This window comes from Drosophila tropicalis, unplaced genomic scaffold (genome assembly GCF_018151085.1).
Source record: "Drosophila tropicalis isolate 14030-0801.00 unplaced genomic scaffold, ASM1815108v1 contig_1190, whole genome shotgun sequence".
Classification (NCBI taxonomy): Eukaryota; Metazoa; Arthropoda; class Insecta; order Diptera; family Drosophilidae; genus Drosophila; species Drosophila tropicalis.
Window position 1 is genome coordinate 2854009 of NW_027172561.1, and position 18477 is coordinate 2872485.

Below are 18477 nucleotides of genomic sequence, written 5' to 3' on the forward strand. Positions count from 1 at the left end.
GGAGAATATGTCTCGACACCTTTTCCACTCTTTTAATTCTTGTTCGTTTTGCTATGCTTCTTTTCTTGCCCCTGCCACACAGACTACTCTTTGTGATGGAAGCTAGCCGAACCGCGCTTTCAGCCCCAAGATATTATGTTATTATGGCAATTATAGTTACACGACTTTGGCGGCATCTATGGCATTTGGTGGCACCACAAAGTTGGCCTCGACGACAGCTTGGCATGTCTGTGGTTAAGAGAGAGAGCAAGAGGGACAGTTTTCTGGCCGAGATTTTCAAAAAAGATAAGCACAAACTGAATACTGTAGCCGTTGCCATTGCAATTACAAACATTTTAATGCAATTAACACACCTGAGACTGAGACTGAGACTGAAACTAAGACTAAGACTTTGACTGCAACTGCAACTGCGAATGAGGCTGAGACTGAGACTGAGACGACTTGTCGGCAAAGCTCATTTGCCTGGAACTTCAAAAAGCCAAAAAAGCGACAACATTTGCTGCGTGTGTCAGTTTCATGGATGATGCCACCGTCACCACCACTACCATCAACCACCGCCACCGCCACCATCACCTTCTTTCTGAGGTTTGCCGCTCCAGTTGCTATCAGTGCTGAAAGATATGTGTATACGTTACGTACATACGTTGTCGTTCAGCATTTTCTTTTTTTGTGCCTTGGTTTTTTGTACTGACTTTGTAGTGTGCCGCCTCAAGTGCAGTTGAGCGAAAGGGTGAAGAAGCAGGTGGTGGAGGTGGAGGACCCTTTCTTAATGCCATGTCCAGCAAATCGTCCCCACAAGCGCACAATCAGTTTGCGCTTCATTTCATCGGTTTAATATGCAAAGGTAAAAAGGCAGCGCAACAAAAACACAAAAAAAAAAAAAAAAAATTGATTGTCTTTATTATCTTGGTGGCTGCTGCTGCTGCTGCTGCTGTTGCTGCAACTTTTGGCTTGCAACTGTCGCCAGCGGCTTTTGTGGCCTCTGATCTTTCGTTGACGGAGATGGGAATGTTTGAGACGACTATGGTATACATTGTTATTGCTGTTGTTGTTGCTTTCGCAACGATTCAGATTCTGATTCAGATTTAGCTTCACATTCACATTCACGTCAAAAGGCGGCTCCCGTCGTCTCTGACGTTCAAAATTGTTGTCGAGCAGACGCCGTGAATTTTTTCTACAAACAAACTTGCCCCAAAAAAAAACTTGCGCCTGGTGAAACAATAATAATAACAACAGCAGCAACAACAACAACTTTTGGCCAACATTTTATGAAAACCGAATCATTAAATGCTCTTTACTTAGCAAAATATCTCACACTTTACTTCTCTTACTGAAACTTATCTCAATACTCAATGCCGAAACTAGTTGAGAATTATAATATTCTCGAACTCCTCCAACTCTAAAATATCATAATTGCTGGCAAGTGTTAAATTCATTTTTGAAAGTAAATAGATAACCGACATGCATTTTTTTTCTTTTTTGTATTTTTTAACTGGTGTGGGTAAATTGTTTATCATTGATGGCCGATAATAATTGTGTCTGCACTCAATCTAATCAAATGTTGTGTATTAATCACACTAATCAATCCCATCCATCCATCAATGGTGTCAGTTGCGGTAAAGGGTATTAACCAAAAACCCAAACCGAAAGCGAACGCAAACGCAAACCAAATGAGCCAATAATTTTTATGATTTGCCCGTCTAGACATTTGCGTAGACAACGCAAATATCGAGAAATTTATACAATTGAATGAGTGTAGGTATGTAGTATGGCGCAGTGTGTGGAAAAGACTATGAAAAAAATAGACTACCTTATCAGTTGGTAGGCCAATATCCAAATGAATCAGACGACAGATATATGTATGTATGTATATATGACTTGTATGTGGGTATTGATTAAGACTTGTCGTCGTCATCGTCGTCATTTGTCCGTCTACCTGTTCCAATCACACACACAAGCACACACTTTCTCTCTGTATCTCTCTTTCTGTTTCGCCCACTCTTTCTATCCATGATGTTTCTTTGCATTTCTGCCCCTGTAGCATTTATCTAGGAATTAATGACAAATCATTTATAATCCGACAGGCAAGCAGCAAAGCCAAAAAGCTTCACCTGCCATTACGTAATCTAGAGTGAGAAAGACAGCGACAGCGAGAAAGACACACAAAATGTGTAGAGAAAGAGAGAAGAGAAGAGTATATATGTATGTATATTTAGTCAAGCGATTAGCTTCCGTTTCAGTTCTACTTCTTGCTTATGCTGCTTCTGCTTCTGCTGCTGCTGGTGGTGATGTCTGCTGGTCTGGGAATGACTTGGCAGCCTTGAAACATCATGCCCAGGGATTTCACTTAATCGAATAGCTGGAGCAGAGCAGAGCAGAGCAGAGCAGGTCAGGGGAAGCCAACAGAAAGAGGATGAACTTTAGTAGTAGTAGTAGTAGTAGAAGGAGTGGCATCAGCATTTTGTATTCTCTAGGTCATTAGGGGAAGCCGACACCGATATAAGCATATACACGAATCTACCTACATAGCTACCTACCTACCGATTGTATAGAAAACCATTAAAGACGTCCAAGCACAAGGCCAGGCTAAAAGGCATGCTGAAGTTATATGCTTAATTTATTATTAATGGACTGCTCCCCTACATCTTTGTCTTCAACTTCCCTCCTTTTCTTTCTCGCTGTCTCTGTCTCTTTCGCATTCTGTGTCATGTTTGCCTCTTCTTGCCTTGCTGTTTTTTTTTTTTCCTCGTTTTAGCTAACACATTTGGGTCCTGTCCTTGAGCCGTATTTTGATTTTGATGAATTATTTGAGTGGTCTTCAAATTCGAAGAAGAATTCAAACGTAATTTATTCACAATGAGCCAAAGTGATTTTGTCTTTATATATAGAATTAACTTTCATTCTTAAAGCCAGGATAAATTCTTTTTGTTTTGTTTGGCTCATCAAATCTAAGGAATCTAGGAATTACAACTCATTTTGTAATGGAGATGTAAGATTCTTCAAAGATTCCAAATCATCATACTTACTCCATTTGTCCGTCTAGGCTTCAGTAGATAGAACTTTACGTAAGGTCGAAACCCTTTATTTGCTGCCATTAGTTTCTCTGGCATTTTTTTTCACAAGGGATCTTTATTTTATTCAGTAAAAAAAAAAAAAGAAACACCAAAACTTAGACGTTGACATTTTGAAATGTCTTATTTCATTTCATTGGTGCACTCTCACATACACATTGACAGTGCATTCATGCCGGTTGAGCACATACCATTCCGTAAATATACCAAACTCACCATAGACCATGGTTATGTAGCGAGTGAAATCGCTTTCTAGATCTCCACTCCAAAGCTTGTCCACAATGGCATCATGCTGAATAAGTAAAAGGGGAAGCACTTATTGTTGAGGCTTCACCGATAATTTAAATGCAACTTACACCATATGGACACGTATGATTCAAATTGGAATACTTTCGAAAAGTATTGTAAAATATCTCGACAATCGGATTATTTGGATTTTTCAGATACTTGCAGGCATCGACGGTGACATCGAAAAAGAAGGGCTTATAGCTTTGACCATCGTAACGCATTAGTCTTAGTTTCACCTGCAAAATAGTATAGTCAATTTATATGTATGTGTGCGTACTTTGCATGATTTTCATTGTGTAATATGTATAGCATACTTAATTGGGCAGCAATGGGCCATTTTGCAGTAACTTGAAACTGGAGCTCACCTTTATATCTCTGAGGGGAAGTTGATAGAGTTTCGCATAGATATCAATATATTTATGCGTACGATTCACTGCCTTTATGTGACAGGTTTGAAAAACACCGAAATTCGGACTTGTGAAATTGCACTTTAGATTCGAAAATGTCACAACGGCCATGCATGTCTGGAAGTCAATTCGAAAATAAGTTAGGACAGAAAACCAAATTGTAGCCAGTAAACATCAAAGAGAACCCCATTACCTTAAAATTGAAAAGCAATAAAAGAAGAGTAAAATGTATGAATATACATTTAAACGACCGACTAATGACAAACACTTGTAACATCAACATTTTTGTTAATGATGAAATATTCGAGTGAAACCGTTTCTATATACATACATGGTTCAAATTAAAACAAAAAAAAAAAAGTACACACACTTACACCCATTTGACTTGTTCGTATTGATAATGATTTTTCCGAATGAGTGAATAAATTGAATTGAATCATCTTTTTGCCCAGGTAGAGAACAGTATAATTTCAGTCTGATATTTGTACGCAATGAATGTGACATTTTTGAACCCATAAACCATACGAATTCTCGATCAGCCTGATAAACCGAGTCGATATAGCCATGCCCACCCCTTAATCATTCCGTCTGAAACTTGAAATGAAACTTGGTATTTAATTTTGACCATTATAATCCGGACCGCTATAATATATATTGCTGCCTTAGAAACAACCGATCGAAAAATCTACCTTATCGAGATACATATATAAAAGTCATTTTAAAGTAGGCTTATTGTTAGTGGAAAATTTCTCAGAGAGAACTATTCATTCGATGGGCGACGATAAAAGAAAAAGCTGTGACAATCATTAAATTAATAATAATCCTTTGATATAAAATATGTTTAATAAAGAATAAGTCTTACTAATAAAATATGATATATGATTTAAATTCAAGTCTTGTTCAGTCAAATGTTTTGAAAAGGATTTAATTTAATTCCCAAATCATTTTGGCTGGATCTAGTATCCTTTAAATAACCGTTTGGGAGTGATCTAGAAAATTAGTTAGGTGCTTACTAACTTTAAGTTTACCAACTCTCTTACTCTCTCTTAATCCTATCTATCCATAGTTATTTATCTTAAGTTTTTCCATATATTGTTTATTGGGTTATCTTTGTCCAGGATCAGCTTTGGTCATTTTTCAAAAACCAAAGTTATGTATGTTAGGCCTGATGTGTGTTCTGGTAACTTGTTTTGCTAGAAGTCTCTGAGAATCGCAAATGTCATTGCATTTGGCTTAACAATTCTTTGAGTTACCCAGATGATTATTATTTTTGTTCAATATTTTATCAATAAATTCCAAAATAAATTTGCAAATTTGATTTTTCGGGCCATGAGCGTTGAAATAAATTAAAAGTGATCAACTTTTGTCACAATTAATATATCTAAGGAAAGCAATCGGTGAACTGCTGGCTTAGTTGAGAGGGGCACTGCTCGCCTTTCGATTGTCATTCTCTCCCGCTTGCACCCTTACGATGATATGGAATTAGACGCTTTTTCATTTTTTATAGAAAATTTCAGAGGAAAATAGCATTTCTGTCAGAAATCACAAAGAGTTATTCAAATGACTGAATATTAATAATTTAATAATTGTCTGCACGAGAATTTTAGAACTTGATTTATGGTCATATAAAGGTCAATTTTTAAAACATTTCCATTTACATCGAAGTAATTTTCCTGCCATTAAACTCTTTAATAAACCAATACATAACCTAGAAAGTCCAAATTATTATTTTTTATAGAATGAACTGATATTAGACAAATATACGTCACATTGTTCGGTAACTATTAATTTGTTTTGAATTGGGTAGTTTCTGTTATTGGCACCGATTGTCGACATGTTGCAATATTCTTTGAAGTGGCAGAAACTTATCTAACAAAGTGTCTTAAATTTCTAATATAGAATCTACATATATTAATCTGCATATATATGCGAATTCAATGTGTATAATATACTAGATTTATTTTATATATGTATTGTTTGATTTCACAGCTGCAGCTGCACTGTATCTTCTTCCTCTTTCTTTTTGGGTTGCCATATCGCTGCTTTATAAAACCTGGCGTTGCCACTTGTACTACTCTTAAATCTGCTGCTGTTTACCTGCCTTACCTATGCATATACTAAATAAACCTTTTGATTTCACGTATATCTACTTTATGTAAATGTGTCTGGTTATATCTATAATAGTCTTTAGACAATTTGCTTTATTCGTTACAAAAAAAAAAAAAACACACAACAGAAATTAAACAGTGTTAATATCTAGTTGGATTTTATGCCTATATATAAATTAATAGTACCACGTGGCACATTTTGGGTATACCAATCGGTGAATAGGGCATAATCTCCACTGGCCACGGGTAGATAACTTATTAAGTCCAAATAGCGCTCATACAGACCGGACGTCCACAATTTGTTAATGATTAAATCATGCTGAAAATTATGTATTTTTATAGGTTTATTTTTCCGAATTTTCATACTCACATTGTAGGGACACGTATGATTTATATTGGAATATTTTCTGTAAGATTCATAGAAAATCCTTACAAGCGGATTTTTAGTTGGATTTTTTAAAAATTTACAACCATCGAAAGTGGAATCAACAAAATAAACCTTATAGCCCTGACCATCATAGCGCATAAATCTCATGTTTACCTGAAAAAGCAGATGTCAATTTCTTTCTTTTTCTTTTTTTTTTTTTGTCATCAATCAACTGTTACTTACTGTTACATTATCAATGGGTAATTTGTGTAACCGAACATAAAGATCAACATACTTGTGGGTTCGATTGACAGCCTTAATGCGACAGATTTCAAATTCGGCATAACTTTTATCCTTGGTACTGCATTTCAAGTTGGTGAAACTTACTTGTAGCAAATTAACCATTATTACCATAGTAGAAACAATGATAAACCAAATGACAGCAAATAACTTCATTCTCTTTCGTCTCGATCACATTTGATCCACAAAATTGCTTGTATGTTTGTTTGGTTTGTATTTAATTCAGAAATATGGTATTCAATGGGTTTAAGAACTAAAATCTGTTTTGGTCATGGTAGAATGATTGCTTAATTACAAAATCGATTGCTGGTTGTTGTTTATAAACATAATGGGATGGACATAAAAAGTGTGTATCTAAAATTCTTCTTGACCAATTCGATTTTTTTGTCTTTAGCAGTGAGCTTCTAATTCAGTCAGTAGTCAATACATTAAATTATTTTCTGAATAAACTAAAAAACTAAGATTAATCAAAGATTAATAATTATAGCTTTTAAATGATAGTTTTTTTTGCCGCTAGTTTTAAATTTTCAACAATTTGACCAATCTATTGTTTTTTTTTTCTTTTTGATTAATTATCGAACTACTTCGAGTGATCATTCGATTCAACAATCGATAAATTCATCATTTATCGACTAGTTTAGTGTAGTATAAAGTTTAGAATAGCTTTTATACACTTGCAGAGGGTATTATAAAATTTGTCAGATATTTGTACCGCACAGAAGGAGACGTTTTAATCTCTATAAAGTATATATGTATATTCTTGATCAGCAGGAGAAGCCGAGTCGATGTCCTTCTGCCCATACGTCCGTTGGTGCGTATGCGTTTTACTCACAATCAGAAATCTTTAGAGATATTGGGATGAAACTTGATATTTGAGGTACTTATAATCCGGGTAAGATAAAGTATGAAAGTTGTCAGGATCGTAGCACTATATATATATAGTTGGAAATTGAATTATCTGTATGAAATTGATAGTTTTCTTCTTAAGTCTTAGCTCTTCTTAAGTCTTAGCTCTCTTGGTGTGGGTTGAGCCTTCGCTATGACCTAAACTTTACAGTCAAACAATTTCTATTAAACTCAACAACATTGGGAAAGCTTTTAGTATCAACTGAGGTTAATTGGGCAGAATCATTGATAATATTTATTATTGATGTTGATTAAACCACCTCATATTATCACATATGTAAATTTCATAGCATACTCGATTTTTATGAAAATGTTTCTTCTAGTTCTTTTAGAGCTATATGATATAGTGGTCCGATCCTTATGGTTTTCATACTTTATTTTTGCCGGGTAATAAAAACCCCCGAAAAAAAATTTCAGCCCGATAGCTCTTAAGACGGCTGAGTAAAACGCGTACGCACAGACGGACGGACAGACGGACATGGCTATGTCAACTCAGCTTCTCATCCTGATCAAGAATATATATACTTTACGGGGTCAGAAACGTCTCCTGCTGTGCGTTACAAACATCTGACCAATTTTATAATACCCTCTGCAAGGGTATAAAAAGGAAACAAAAAGCAAATATAAATTGAAAGTTTACATTTTTGTATTACTTAAGCATAGTGTGACTTTTCAAAAATATTGTATTTGTATTTCTTGTGATTTTGATTTGTTACACGAAATATTTAATATGTGATTTTCAAATAAAAATTAATTGTAGTTCTAAGCACATTATATGAATACCAATTGGTATATGCAGCAAAATCTCCACTAAAGCTTGGCAAATAAGCCAAAAAACCGGCATCCAGATTCCCAGTCCATAGTTTATCCACAATGATATCATGCTATACATATATGTACATAATAAAACAAAAACAATAAACTCACTTTAAACAACAAATACAAATGATTTTCTTACATTATAGGGACAAGTGTGATTCAGATTGGAACTTTGCCTGTATGTCTCATAAAATGCTTTGATGATCGGATTACTATTCTGACGTCTGAGAAATTTGCAGGCGTCATAGGTTAAGTCAAAGAAGTGTGGCTTATATCCATGTCCATCAAAACGCATCAGCTTAAAATTAATCTAAGAGCGACCAGTATTAAATGAAAAACAAAAAGTAAAAGAAATCTGAAATAAGCTGATTTTGAAACTAGTTATTTGTGCATAAAACCCTTTGCATTCAGGCTGTCTCGCTCACTCACAAGAGCACTTTGGCGCTTCCAACGACCGATTCCACCAATTTAGTTTTGGCGCATAACTTGGTTTTTCTGTAGCTGATTCCCTTGAATCTTGGCATGCCAATAGTTAATGATTGATGATTATGGTATGCCAAATGTCCTAACGTCATCTTTCAGATTAATGATACAAAAATAAAAGTACAGTCACTAATTCTACTCACCGTTACATTATCGATTGGTAATTGCATCAGCTTGACATATATATCGATATATTTATGAGTCCTGTTTACAGCCTTAATACGACAGGTCTTTATATCGCTATAGTTTTTATCTAAATTTACGCACTTTAGATTTGTAAAGGTGACATGAGCATCGATTATCTAAGATACACACATGATAAATAAAAGACAAAAAAAGCAATAGAAAATATTGATCTTTTTTCCATTACCCCTAGATTATATATGATAACACAGATGCCCAGAAGTTTCCACATTTTGTTTTGATACACTCAGTGCGGCTGCAACTATTCGAGTTTGTGTTCGTGTTATGCATTATATACGAATATTTTATGGCCATTTAAAAATATATCAAATACCTGTAGAAATAAAAACAATCAAATCGTTTAGTGCTCAAAATTTGCTGCCCTTTTTAATGGTATTTAACTGAGGTAATAATCCATAAAAATGTCATCCCACACACATGTCATGACATTTTATTTCTTATCAGTTAAACGGAAATACGTATTTACATAGCAACGAAATGTATTATTTGTATACCAATTGGTAAAGATTGCGTAATCCCCAAGGGGCATAGGTAAGATACGTGTAAAACCAGTCTCCAGATTGCCCGTCCATAATTTGTTGATAATAACATCTTGCTAAAAACGAAGAATTCAAACAGATTTCTCATTTATGCCAGTGAATCATGTCGATTTTGTACATATGTACATACATTAGAGCGATGAGAACAAATGAGTAGTGAACCAAGTAACCCAAATATCTATATACATTAACTCTCATTGATACTTACATACATATATAAGCTTGGTTACGTTTATTGAAATCACTCATTGTGAGGTTGCAAATAATAGTGATAAACACCAAAGAAGCAACTCTGATGGTCACTTCCCTTAAAAAAAAATAGATATGGTTTCTAAGCGTACGCTAATAACTTTCGGTTTAAGTCGAAAATCTAAACAAGGTCATTGGCTTATGCAATTTGGAAAGTTTATCAGTCCGTATATACGATGAGCTTATGTAGGAGGTATTTAAAATTGAAATTTTGAAATAAGGAAAATGCGATAAAAGATTCTTTAACGTTTTAATGCTTCTTAGTGGAATTTGAAATAATAAGGAAAATACACAGTCGTTTATAGAAGCAATAAACTCAACAATTTTAAATTTCAGCTCAGAAAATATCGAAGTTATTGAAAATTCACTGTTCGTGACTTTGTCGTTTGTATGGGAGCTATATGATATAGTGGTCCTATCCGGCTGGGTCCAAAACTGTGAAGTATTTACAAGCCAACAAGCAAAATTTCAACCCTGAAGCTTTAAAGGTCTAGGATCAGTTTGTAAGAGTCTGATTGAGTTTCCAATAATGACATTGTTTATTGATACTTAAAATTTACTGTTCAATACTATCCAAGCTGCAAAGGACAATTTGACGAGACGACCTTTAGTAATTTTTGAATTTTTGAAATAAGGAAAATACGATAAAACGTGTTTCAACGGCACTAACTCTGTAGGTAGGTTCTTTAACGTTTTCATGCTTCTTAGTGGAATTTTAAATAATAAGGAAAATACACAGAAATATAATACATCGTAATAACGTACACACATTTTAATTAATGTGTTAGTGAGAATAAGAACAATTTAATTTGTTTAATAAGGAAACATTATAATTCAGTTGTTGCCCCAGCAGAGGAAAGTTGTTAAATGAGCAAACCCACGAGTTGTCCCCGTTTTTATACACTTTTTGAGCGAATTTCGCAATGGCTACTCGATGAAAATAAACTCTTTAAGTATTATCCAACACTGACATTGATATCGATAAGTAGTAAGCAAATCTTACCCAACACATAAACGCGGGACTGTTGGAATAAACAACTGATGTACAACACTAAATTCTGTTGGTATCGTCTATTATCCTTAAACAGCTGATTGTAAAGTAGCCACAAATATGCGAAGGGAAAGGAGCGAACTTTAGTGGGAGGATTAACATTTCACTAGAATTCGAGATCAGAAATTTCTAAAATGGCTCAAAAGCGAGAAAATAAGAGATCATTCGCTTAACCTATTAAGCAGAGTTATTCATTCAAAGAGCATTGAGATAAGTGTAAATTGTGCAGTCCTCTAATGTATGTACATATATATGTATCTATATCTATGTATATATGTATATGCATGCTTACGGTATAGGGACAGGTGTGATTCATATTGGAACTATCCTTAAAGGTCGCATACATTATTTTAGCAATCGGATTCTTTTGTAGTTTCAAAAATTGACAGGCATCGTAGGTCAAGTCAAGATAGAAAGGCTTATAGCCATGATCATAGCGCATTAACTTAAAATTAACCTAAAATTACCATCGATTATTATTTTTATTTATGGGTATGTTAAAATTGATATATGCTTACCGTTACATTATCAATAGGTGTGCCACTTGTTTTGTAATAGATGTTAATATACTTATGAGTTCGATTCACAGCCTTGATGGAGCAGGTTTCAAAATCACCCAAATTTTTAAAATAATTATGACACTTTAGATTCGTAAAGGTCACATGGGCCTGGCAAGCCTGAAATACATTATTAGAGAATTATTATTATTATTAAAGAATTATTTCGTATTGCTTTGAGAACAAATAATAATTGAGGATTTTTATTTTGTCTCTTAAAAAAAATTAAGCAAATAGGTCAGTTGACTCGCCGACTTCGAGTATGAATGTACATACATATATTAAATTCTTCTTTATAGCCTCCTGGCATACATACATATGTTATCTCGCTCACTCTTACACATTTATACGAATATTCAGCGTGGTTCTAGTCCGCTTTTTATTTTGGATAAAGTGTCGACTAGTGTGCTGAATTTGATTTAGATAGTCAAATATATAGCGAGAGGCAATTTTTCTAATTTACGGTTTTGGAAGTGGGCGTGGCAAAAGTTTTAAATAATCATAATTTGAACGTACCAAATTTGGCTACTTTTACTTTCTTAGTTTTTGAGAATAACAGTTTCATTTAATTTGCGGTGGTGGAAGGGGGCGTGGCAAACAATTGAAACGAATTCAATCAAATACTATAAATTAGTACATTCTACACGAGTCTACATACCAAATTTGGTAGTTCTAGATCTTATAGTCTCCGAGATCTAGGTGTTCCTACGGACAGACGGACGGACATGGCTGGATCGGCTCTGCTGTTGATGTGGATCCAGAATATACATACATACATATATACTTTATGGGGTCGGAAAGGCCTGTTACATACATTTTGGCGACATTAACAATACATTCTTGAACGCTAAGAAAAAGTTGTTGACCTACTTCGAATCTTTCAACTTGGCGTAATTTTACATCACTAATTAACTCTAAATTATTATTGTTCTTTAACTACGAAAGATACTGAAATAAATTCTGCGTCTAGTATATATGTATGTATATGAGTTGGTCTTCCTATAGTAATTTACTTAGTATTCTTATACTAAAAAGGATAAGTTTCTAGTGTCCTTAGATTTGTGGTCTTTCATCTTACCGTAATGAATACAACTGCCAATGTGGCCACACTTAAATATGCCATTTTTTTTGTGCTTTGTTTTGCTTTGTATTAACGAATCAAAGTTTCACTGATGAATGTTTGCTATTTGCAAAATTTTATGACTTTTCAAAAGGTTTGGCACAACAAACTAAGCAAACCAAAATGTATATGCTCTTTCGAAAAGGAAATAGATCAAATATGATAATGTTTGTGTTTTCTTTAAGACTTAAATATTCTATGATTAATTTTAATACCAACTTACTTATATGAGGTATTTTGAATGTAAGATTGGTTTCGACATGGATAGATGAGATTCAATTAGTTTGCACAAACGTTCTGTTTATGTATCCTTATAGATTATACCTCAATTCAAGTTCCCGTTTGATATGTAAGTGTATGAATCCAATGCAATCGAGACTCTGATCAACTAATTGAACTATTAACATGAGCCATCAACCAAAAATCAAGCGCTAAACTTTAATAGCATTGAATAATTATTTACGGTAAGCAAAAACAAAAAAAAATACATATGTATATATATCGGCGTAGCAACTGACCTCACCTTGACCTTTTCCAAACAATATTAGACCCACTGTCTATTATATTAAATATTTCATTAGAGCTTTAGAGTGTCCTATATAATTGCAGGCAACAGATGTACTTATCTGAACATTATTTGGATTATGCACTATGAAATTGAGCCAACGATTACGTGCTTCAATGAGGACATTTGAAGTAACCGATTAATCTAGTTGAAATTGATCCTATTCAAAGATAACTCCAGATACGTATGCACCTAGGGATGACAAACAAAATGTGTTTATCGATTATTGATTTATATACGTAATCGAATGGGCACCATATAAAATTTAAAATTTATCTGTAACGCAAATGTCATTTAAAAGCAACAGCAGTACCAAAAGGACATTTCGTATTGCAAGAATAGTATATTTTTGTTTATTTTATAACTATTTGCTCCTTTTTCAGACTTCAATCTCCTTCTGTGTTAACATGGCTCCTTAATATGTTGGGTTAATGATTAAAATTAAACTACGCCAATAAATTAACTGCTAGGCTTTCTTGTATGTGTTTAATATGTTAGTGATATTATGTCTTATGTCGTTTTCATTAACATTTTTAATAATAGTAACTTCGGAAAAATGTTTGTATCGTTATCCAATCGATTTGTAATTAATCGATTAACGATTCCATTACTAGAACGGCAATTATTATTACTGATCATTTTATAAATCATTTAGAAAATTACTTTGGGTTAATTTTTTTTTTCCATTTTTTATTTGTTTATTCGCAACCTAGATTTGAAAAATAGCAATTATTTATGACATTCGATTAGAGGTATTTAATTGAGCAAAATAATCGATTATTGCATATCTAATGAACTATCGTGCCATCACTAAATACATATATTGTGTATAATCTAGACGTTTAATTCTATAAAACCAACACCAAAAAAAAAACTAAAATATCAATAATAATTGTTCTTTTGAAAAATGTACATAATCTTAATACTTTTCAAAAAAATAATGCTTATGTTAGGGTAAAGTATGTGTAAACTGAAGCACGAGGTATATTACGGACAAAGAAATCCAAATATAGGGCATACCGTCCGCCAGCTGCGGGTATTATTCTCAATAGATCCGTTTCGAGATTACCAGTCCATAGCTTGTCTATTACCAGATCATGCTAAGAAAAAGATATACATATGTACATGTGTATAAAATAAGAAAGATATTTATTACACAATGAGCCACTCACATTATAGGGACAAGTGTGGTTCATGTTGGATGTTTCTTTAAAAATATCATAGAACATTTTCACAAGAATATTCTTTGGGTTTTTCAAAAATTTACATGCATCGAATGTGATATCGATAAAGAATGGCTTATAGCCATTATTAAAATGCATTGCTCTCAAATGAATCTAAAAAACATTTCATTCAGACATTATTTGGCACCAACACATCATATGGTTTTAAAACTGACCGTTATATTATCAACTGGTACTTGATGAATGAGAGCATGCAACTCCAAATATTTATGTGTTCGATTCACTGCCTTGATATTACATTTGGAGAATTCGGTAAAATTTTTGTCAGTGGTGGTGCACTTAAAGTTTGTGAATGTCACAAAAGCTGAATTTGACTTCATAAAATTAAAAAATTAACACAAAATTATCGATAGATTATTGTTAATTTCTGAAAAAGTGATCTCACCCACCAAAAATTGAAGAATAATGCAAATGATACACACAGACTTCCACATGATCGGACAAAATTCAATCCATTGAAGATGCGATTTAGCGAAAATCATAAACGAATGGAAAATGAACAAAGTTTATATGTATTTCATTGTCTCTCCATCACTAGATTTTTAATTGTCAGTGTCATGGTACTTAAATCGCTCTACAATCCCAATCAGCGCTTAATAGTATTTTCAGTTTATTTTGTTTTGGTTTCGTGACATATGTAGATTAAAACCTAATTGCTGGCTTCCAAAAATGATATTGATTTTGATTTTGTGGAAATATTCACAATCCAGTAGAATCCAGTAGTCAATTATACTGAAATTGTATCCAACTGTCGTCAAAATGTATGTAACAGGCAGATGGAAGCTTTTCCGACCACATAAATATACCCCATATATGTATAAATTCTTATCATGATTGGTTCATTCTTATCTTCATATGAACAAAATTTCGGAGATCAAGTTAATTTTCACGCATCGCAATTAGAAAAAATCAAATCAAAATTTCCCTCTCAATGTTAAAACTCTTGCAATAAGCCTTGGCAGTTGATTTTAAATCAATATACCAAAAAAATTAACAACTTAAATTGATTTAGATCCGCGTGGACGTGTTGTGTGGGATTATTATCGATAGCAGCGTCAGTGTTGGATAATACTTAAAGAGAGTATTTTCATCGAGTAGCCATTGCGAAATCCGCTCAAAAAGTGTATAAAAAAAGGAACAACTCGTGGGTTTGCTCATTCATTTACTTCCCTCTGCTGGTGCAACAACTGAATCGTATTGTTTCCTTATAAAACAAATTAAATTGTTCTTATTCTCATTAACACATTAATTAATATGTGTGTACGTTATTACGATGTATTATATTTCTGTGTATTTTCCTTATTATTTAAAATTCCACTAAGAAATTGCCGCTGAGACAAGTTTTATCGTATTTTCCTTATTTCAAAAATTCTAAAATTACTAAAGCTATTTTCCACAAATTGTCCTGTGCAACTTCAATGGTATTTAAGATACAATTTTATTTATCAACAATGTCATTATTGAAAACTCAATCATACCCTCACAAACTCCTCCGGAGGTGTTTTACACACCTGTTTTTGCAGAACATCGAAGTGCATATAAATTGTATAAGATTTTGATGAACAATATCTCATTCGACAGGAAATTTAATTGACTACCTTTCATAGTTCTAGTGTAGTTATACTTTAGAATGAATTAGTTGCTTAAAATGACGCTATTATTTAAAATTCCACTAAGAAGCATTAAAACGTTAGAGAACCTACCTACATAGTTAGTGCCGTTGAAAAACGTGTTATCGCATTTTCCTTATTTCTAAAATTCCGTGATTATAAATTGAAGTTCAACTCAGTCACCAATGACAAGGCCACAAAACTATTTTGACGCTCACCTCATATATTAGCGCTTGCATTGTTTAAATCATTTCCTACTAGGAAGCTATTTTCCACATATTGTCTTTTTTTAGCTTCAATAGTATTGAAGAGGATTTCAGCACCGCAAACTAAAACACCATCTTCATCTGTTGAATTCAAAATATGAACTGATTTTTTTTAACAAACGCCTTGTGTATGTAAATGAATTCTTATACTCTAGGAGGCGATATTCTAATGTTTATATTTCATGCTCAGCGTTGGTGACTTGATATTGCGCCGTTGTTATAATCTTAAGTCGGTTTCCACAGAGGGTGGGCGCATTGTTTGTTTGCGTTTTAGAGCCATACTTGATATATGAATATGTATGACCTATTTTTGTTTTGTACATATATTTCGATGGTCCATCTGGTTTGGTGAAGCCATTTCAGATGAACACGATGTCAAATGTGACGTTTTGGTTGTTGATTTTTATAGTTAGTTGTCTTTTACAAATTAATATTAATACTGTCATTAGTAAGATAACTGTTGTTAAAGAAGCATGACGAGCTACATGAGAGAAGTTAACCCTAGCAATTCAATGTTATCCTTCTTATAACTGACTTCCTATACCTAACAATTTTTGTTTCGGGATGTCTACCCAATCCTGATGTGTATTACTGTGTTAGCTTCTAGCCTTTTTATAAGGTGGAGACTTTGAAGACCAACTACTTCTACTTCTCGTCTTAAGCCAATGTGGCTTTTACTGGTATCTGAATTTGGAGTGGTTATTTGGATTAAATGTTGTAGATTTTGCAATATCTACCCTTTTTGTAATACAGCCTCGAACAATTTGTTACCGGAATCTATTTTGACACTTTTTTTTAGATGATCATTATTTAATTTAACGTTTGCCTTTTGAATATTCTCATTTTGTACTGGCTCTGGGATATATACTTTTTCTTCCCCACATTTTACTTTACCTCCAAACTGAGATCCTGCCTCTTTTTGACTTTCAAAAATTATTTCTTTTACCTCAGCTTTTATCTTACCTCTAAGGTGAGGTCCTGCCGGGGAGTCAAGTGCGGACTCGTTTCTTGAGTTTTGTGGTTGAGTTTGTTTTGAATTGTGTTGTATTTATGCTCACTATTACCTTTTTTCATCCTTTTCCAACGCTTTTTTTAACCTGTGCTGTGTTGTTATTGTTGTTGCATCCCGAGACGATCCAACCAAATTGAGTATTTTGATCTAGTAGGCCAGCAATCTTTGTAACTCCTTTTATGATTTGAGAATATACGTCTACCCCTATAATTATGTCATCCTTACCAGGTTTATTAAAGGTAGGATCAGCAAGTTCGTAGGATTGCCATTTTGACATATCCACGCTTACTCTTTTCAATGGAAGAACTTTCATTAACTTTGGCAACACAATTGCCTCAACCTCAAGAAGTTCTTTCCATGGGTTTCGCATTTTTTTGGCTTTTATTTCTGTATATTGTTTAGTTTTAGGTAAATTTAGTATTTGAGCCGCCTCTTCAAAATGGTACTCTGTGAACAACTATCAATAAGGGCTCTTATATCCCCCGTTTACTTTTTTTACTTGTAGCCAACAGTGTTGATTGTGCCGTTACACAAGTATTAACTTTCTCCTGTTTTTCTTCAAAATGGAGTAAGGTATGGTGTCCCTTACTACACAATGAACAGACCATTTCATTTGTGCATACTTTATTGCTTGAATGGTTCAAGCATCTTGTGCAAATCTGTACCTTTTTGGCCATTTCATACATTTCCATAGGTGTTAAACCTTTAAACTTATGGCACTTATGCGCCTTATGCCCGGACAGTTATCTTCGAACACCGAACCCCACGTTTTTTGTAAGGGTTTTTTTTTCTTCTTTGCTCCTGGCACTTAGCGAACAATATCTTTGCTCCAAGTATTCTATGACATCAGATAGCAATTGTATCTGCCTTGTTTTTCTAATTTGACTCTCATACAATTGTAGAGTCTCTCTGTCAAATTTTCGAAGTATGTGTTGAGCGAATATCACGTCAACTTCATCGGACAAGTTTGCTTTAATTTTAATTAAGTGTATTATGTCAATCACTCCTTTTACACTCTTTGCGGATTCATTGTTGATCATCGGTAAATCACCGATCCGATATAATTGCTCGGAAAATAACCTCCGATTATTTTCATACCGCTTGGTTAACAGTTCCCAAGCGGCACTATAATTGTCAGCTGAACCTGACAATAGATGAGCTACCATGCTCCTTACTTCGCCCTTTAACGCGGATTTTAAATAATTAAACTTAGGAGCAAAACTTAAATCTTCTCTTTTTTCAATTAGTTCCGTAAATAACTCCACAAACAGGTCCCATTCTTTAGTCTCTGCAGAAAATGTGGGTACCTGG

The 18477-nt window shown here is 33.8% G+C and overlaps 1 protein-coding gene and 1 long non-coding RNA gene across 2 annotated transcripts; both read right to left on the bottom strand.

The window, feature by feature from the left end:
- Window positions 1–901: 901 nt before the first annotated feature.
- Window positions 902–9459, bottom strand: LOC137580574 (uncharacterized). The gene is made up of 8 exons (XM_068294673.1): window positions 9448–9459; window positions 9120–9266; window positions 8893–9051; window positions 8406–8576; window positions 8218–8331; window positions 3428–3595; window positions 3288–3363; window positions 902–987 (listed from the first exon to the last, which is right to left on the bottom strand). Exons 2-8 carry the CDS (start codon window positions 9162–9164, stop codon window positions 902–904), a joined length of 819 nt encoding a protein of 272 aa, XP_068150774.1. The 5' UTR covers window positions 9165–9266; window positions 9448–9459.
- Window positions 9460–11368: 1909 nt separating this feature from the next.
- LOC137578218 (uncharacterized) lies at window positions 11369–16207 on the bottom strand. Its single transcript, XR_011032558.1, has 3 exons — window positions 16107–16207; window positions 15982–16030; window positions 11369–11469 (listed from the first exon to the last, which is right to left on the bottom strand). It is a non-coding gene; the product is annotated as an uncharacterized lncRNA (long non-coding RNA).
- Between the last annotated feature and the right edge of the window lie 2270 nt (window positions 16208–18477).

What these genes read in the sequence shown, in the direction of transcription:
- LOC137580574 (XM_068294673.1), bottom strand. Translation starts at nt 9,164, where the DNA reads ATGTGGAAACTTCTGGGCATCTGTGTTATCATATATAATCTAGGG. An exon ending in TACCAATCGATAATGTAACG is followed by an intron (nt 8,577 to 8,892) that starts GTGAGTAGAATT and finishes GGTCGCTCTTAG; the next exon opens with ATTAATTTTAAGCTGATGCG. An exon ending in ATCACACTTGTCCCTATAAT is followed by an intron (nt 8,332 to 8,405) that starts GTAAGAAAATCA and finishes ATATATGTATAG; the next exon opens with CATGATATCATTGTGGATAA.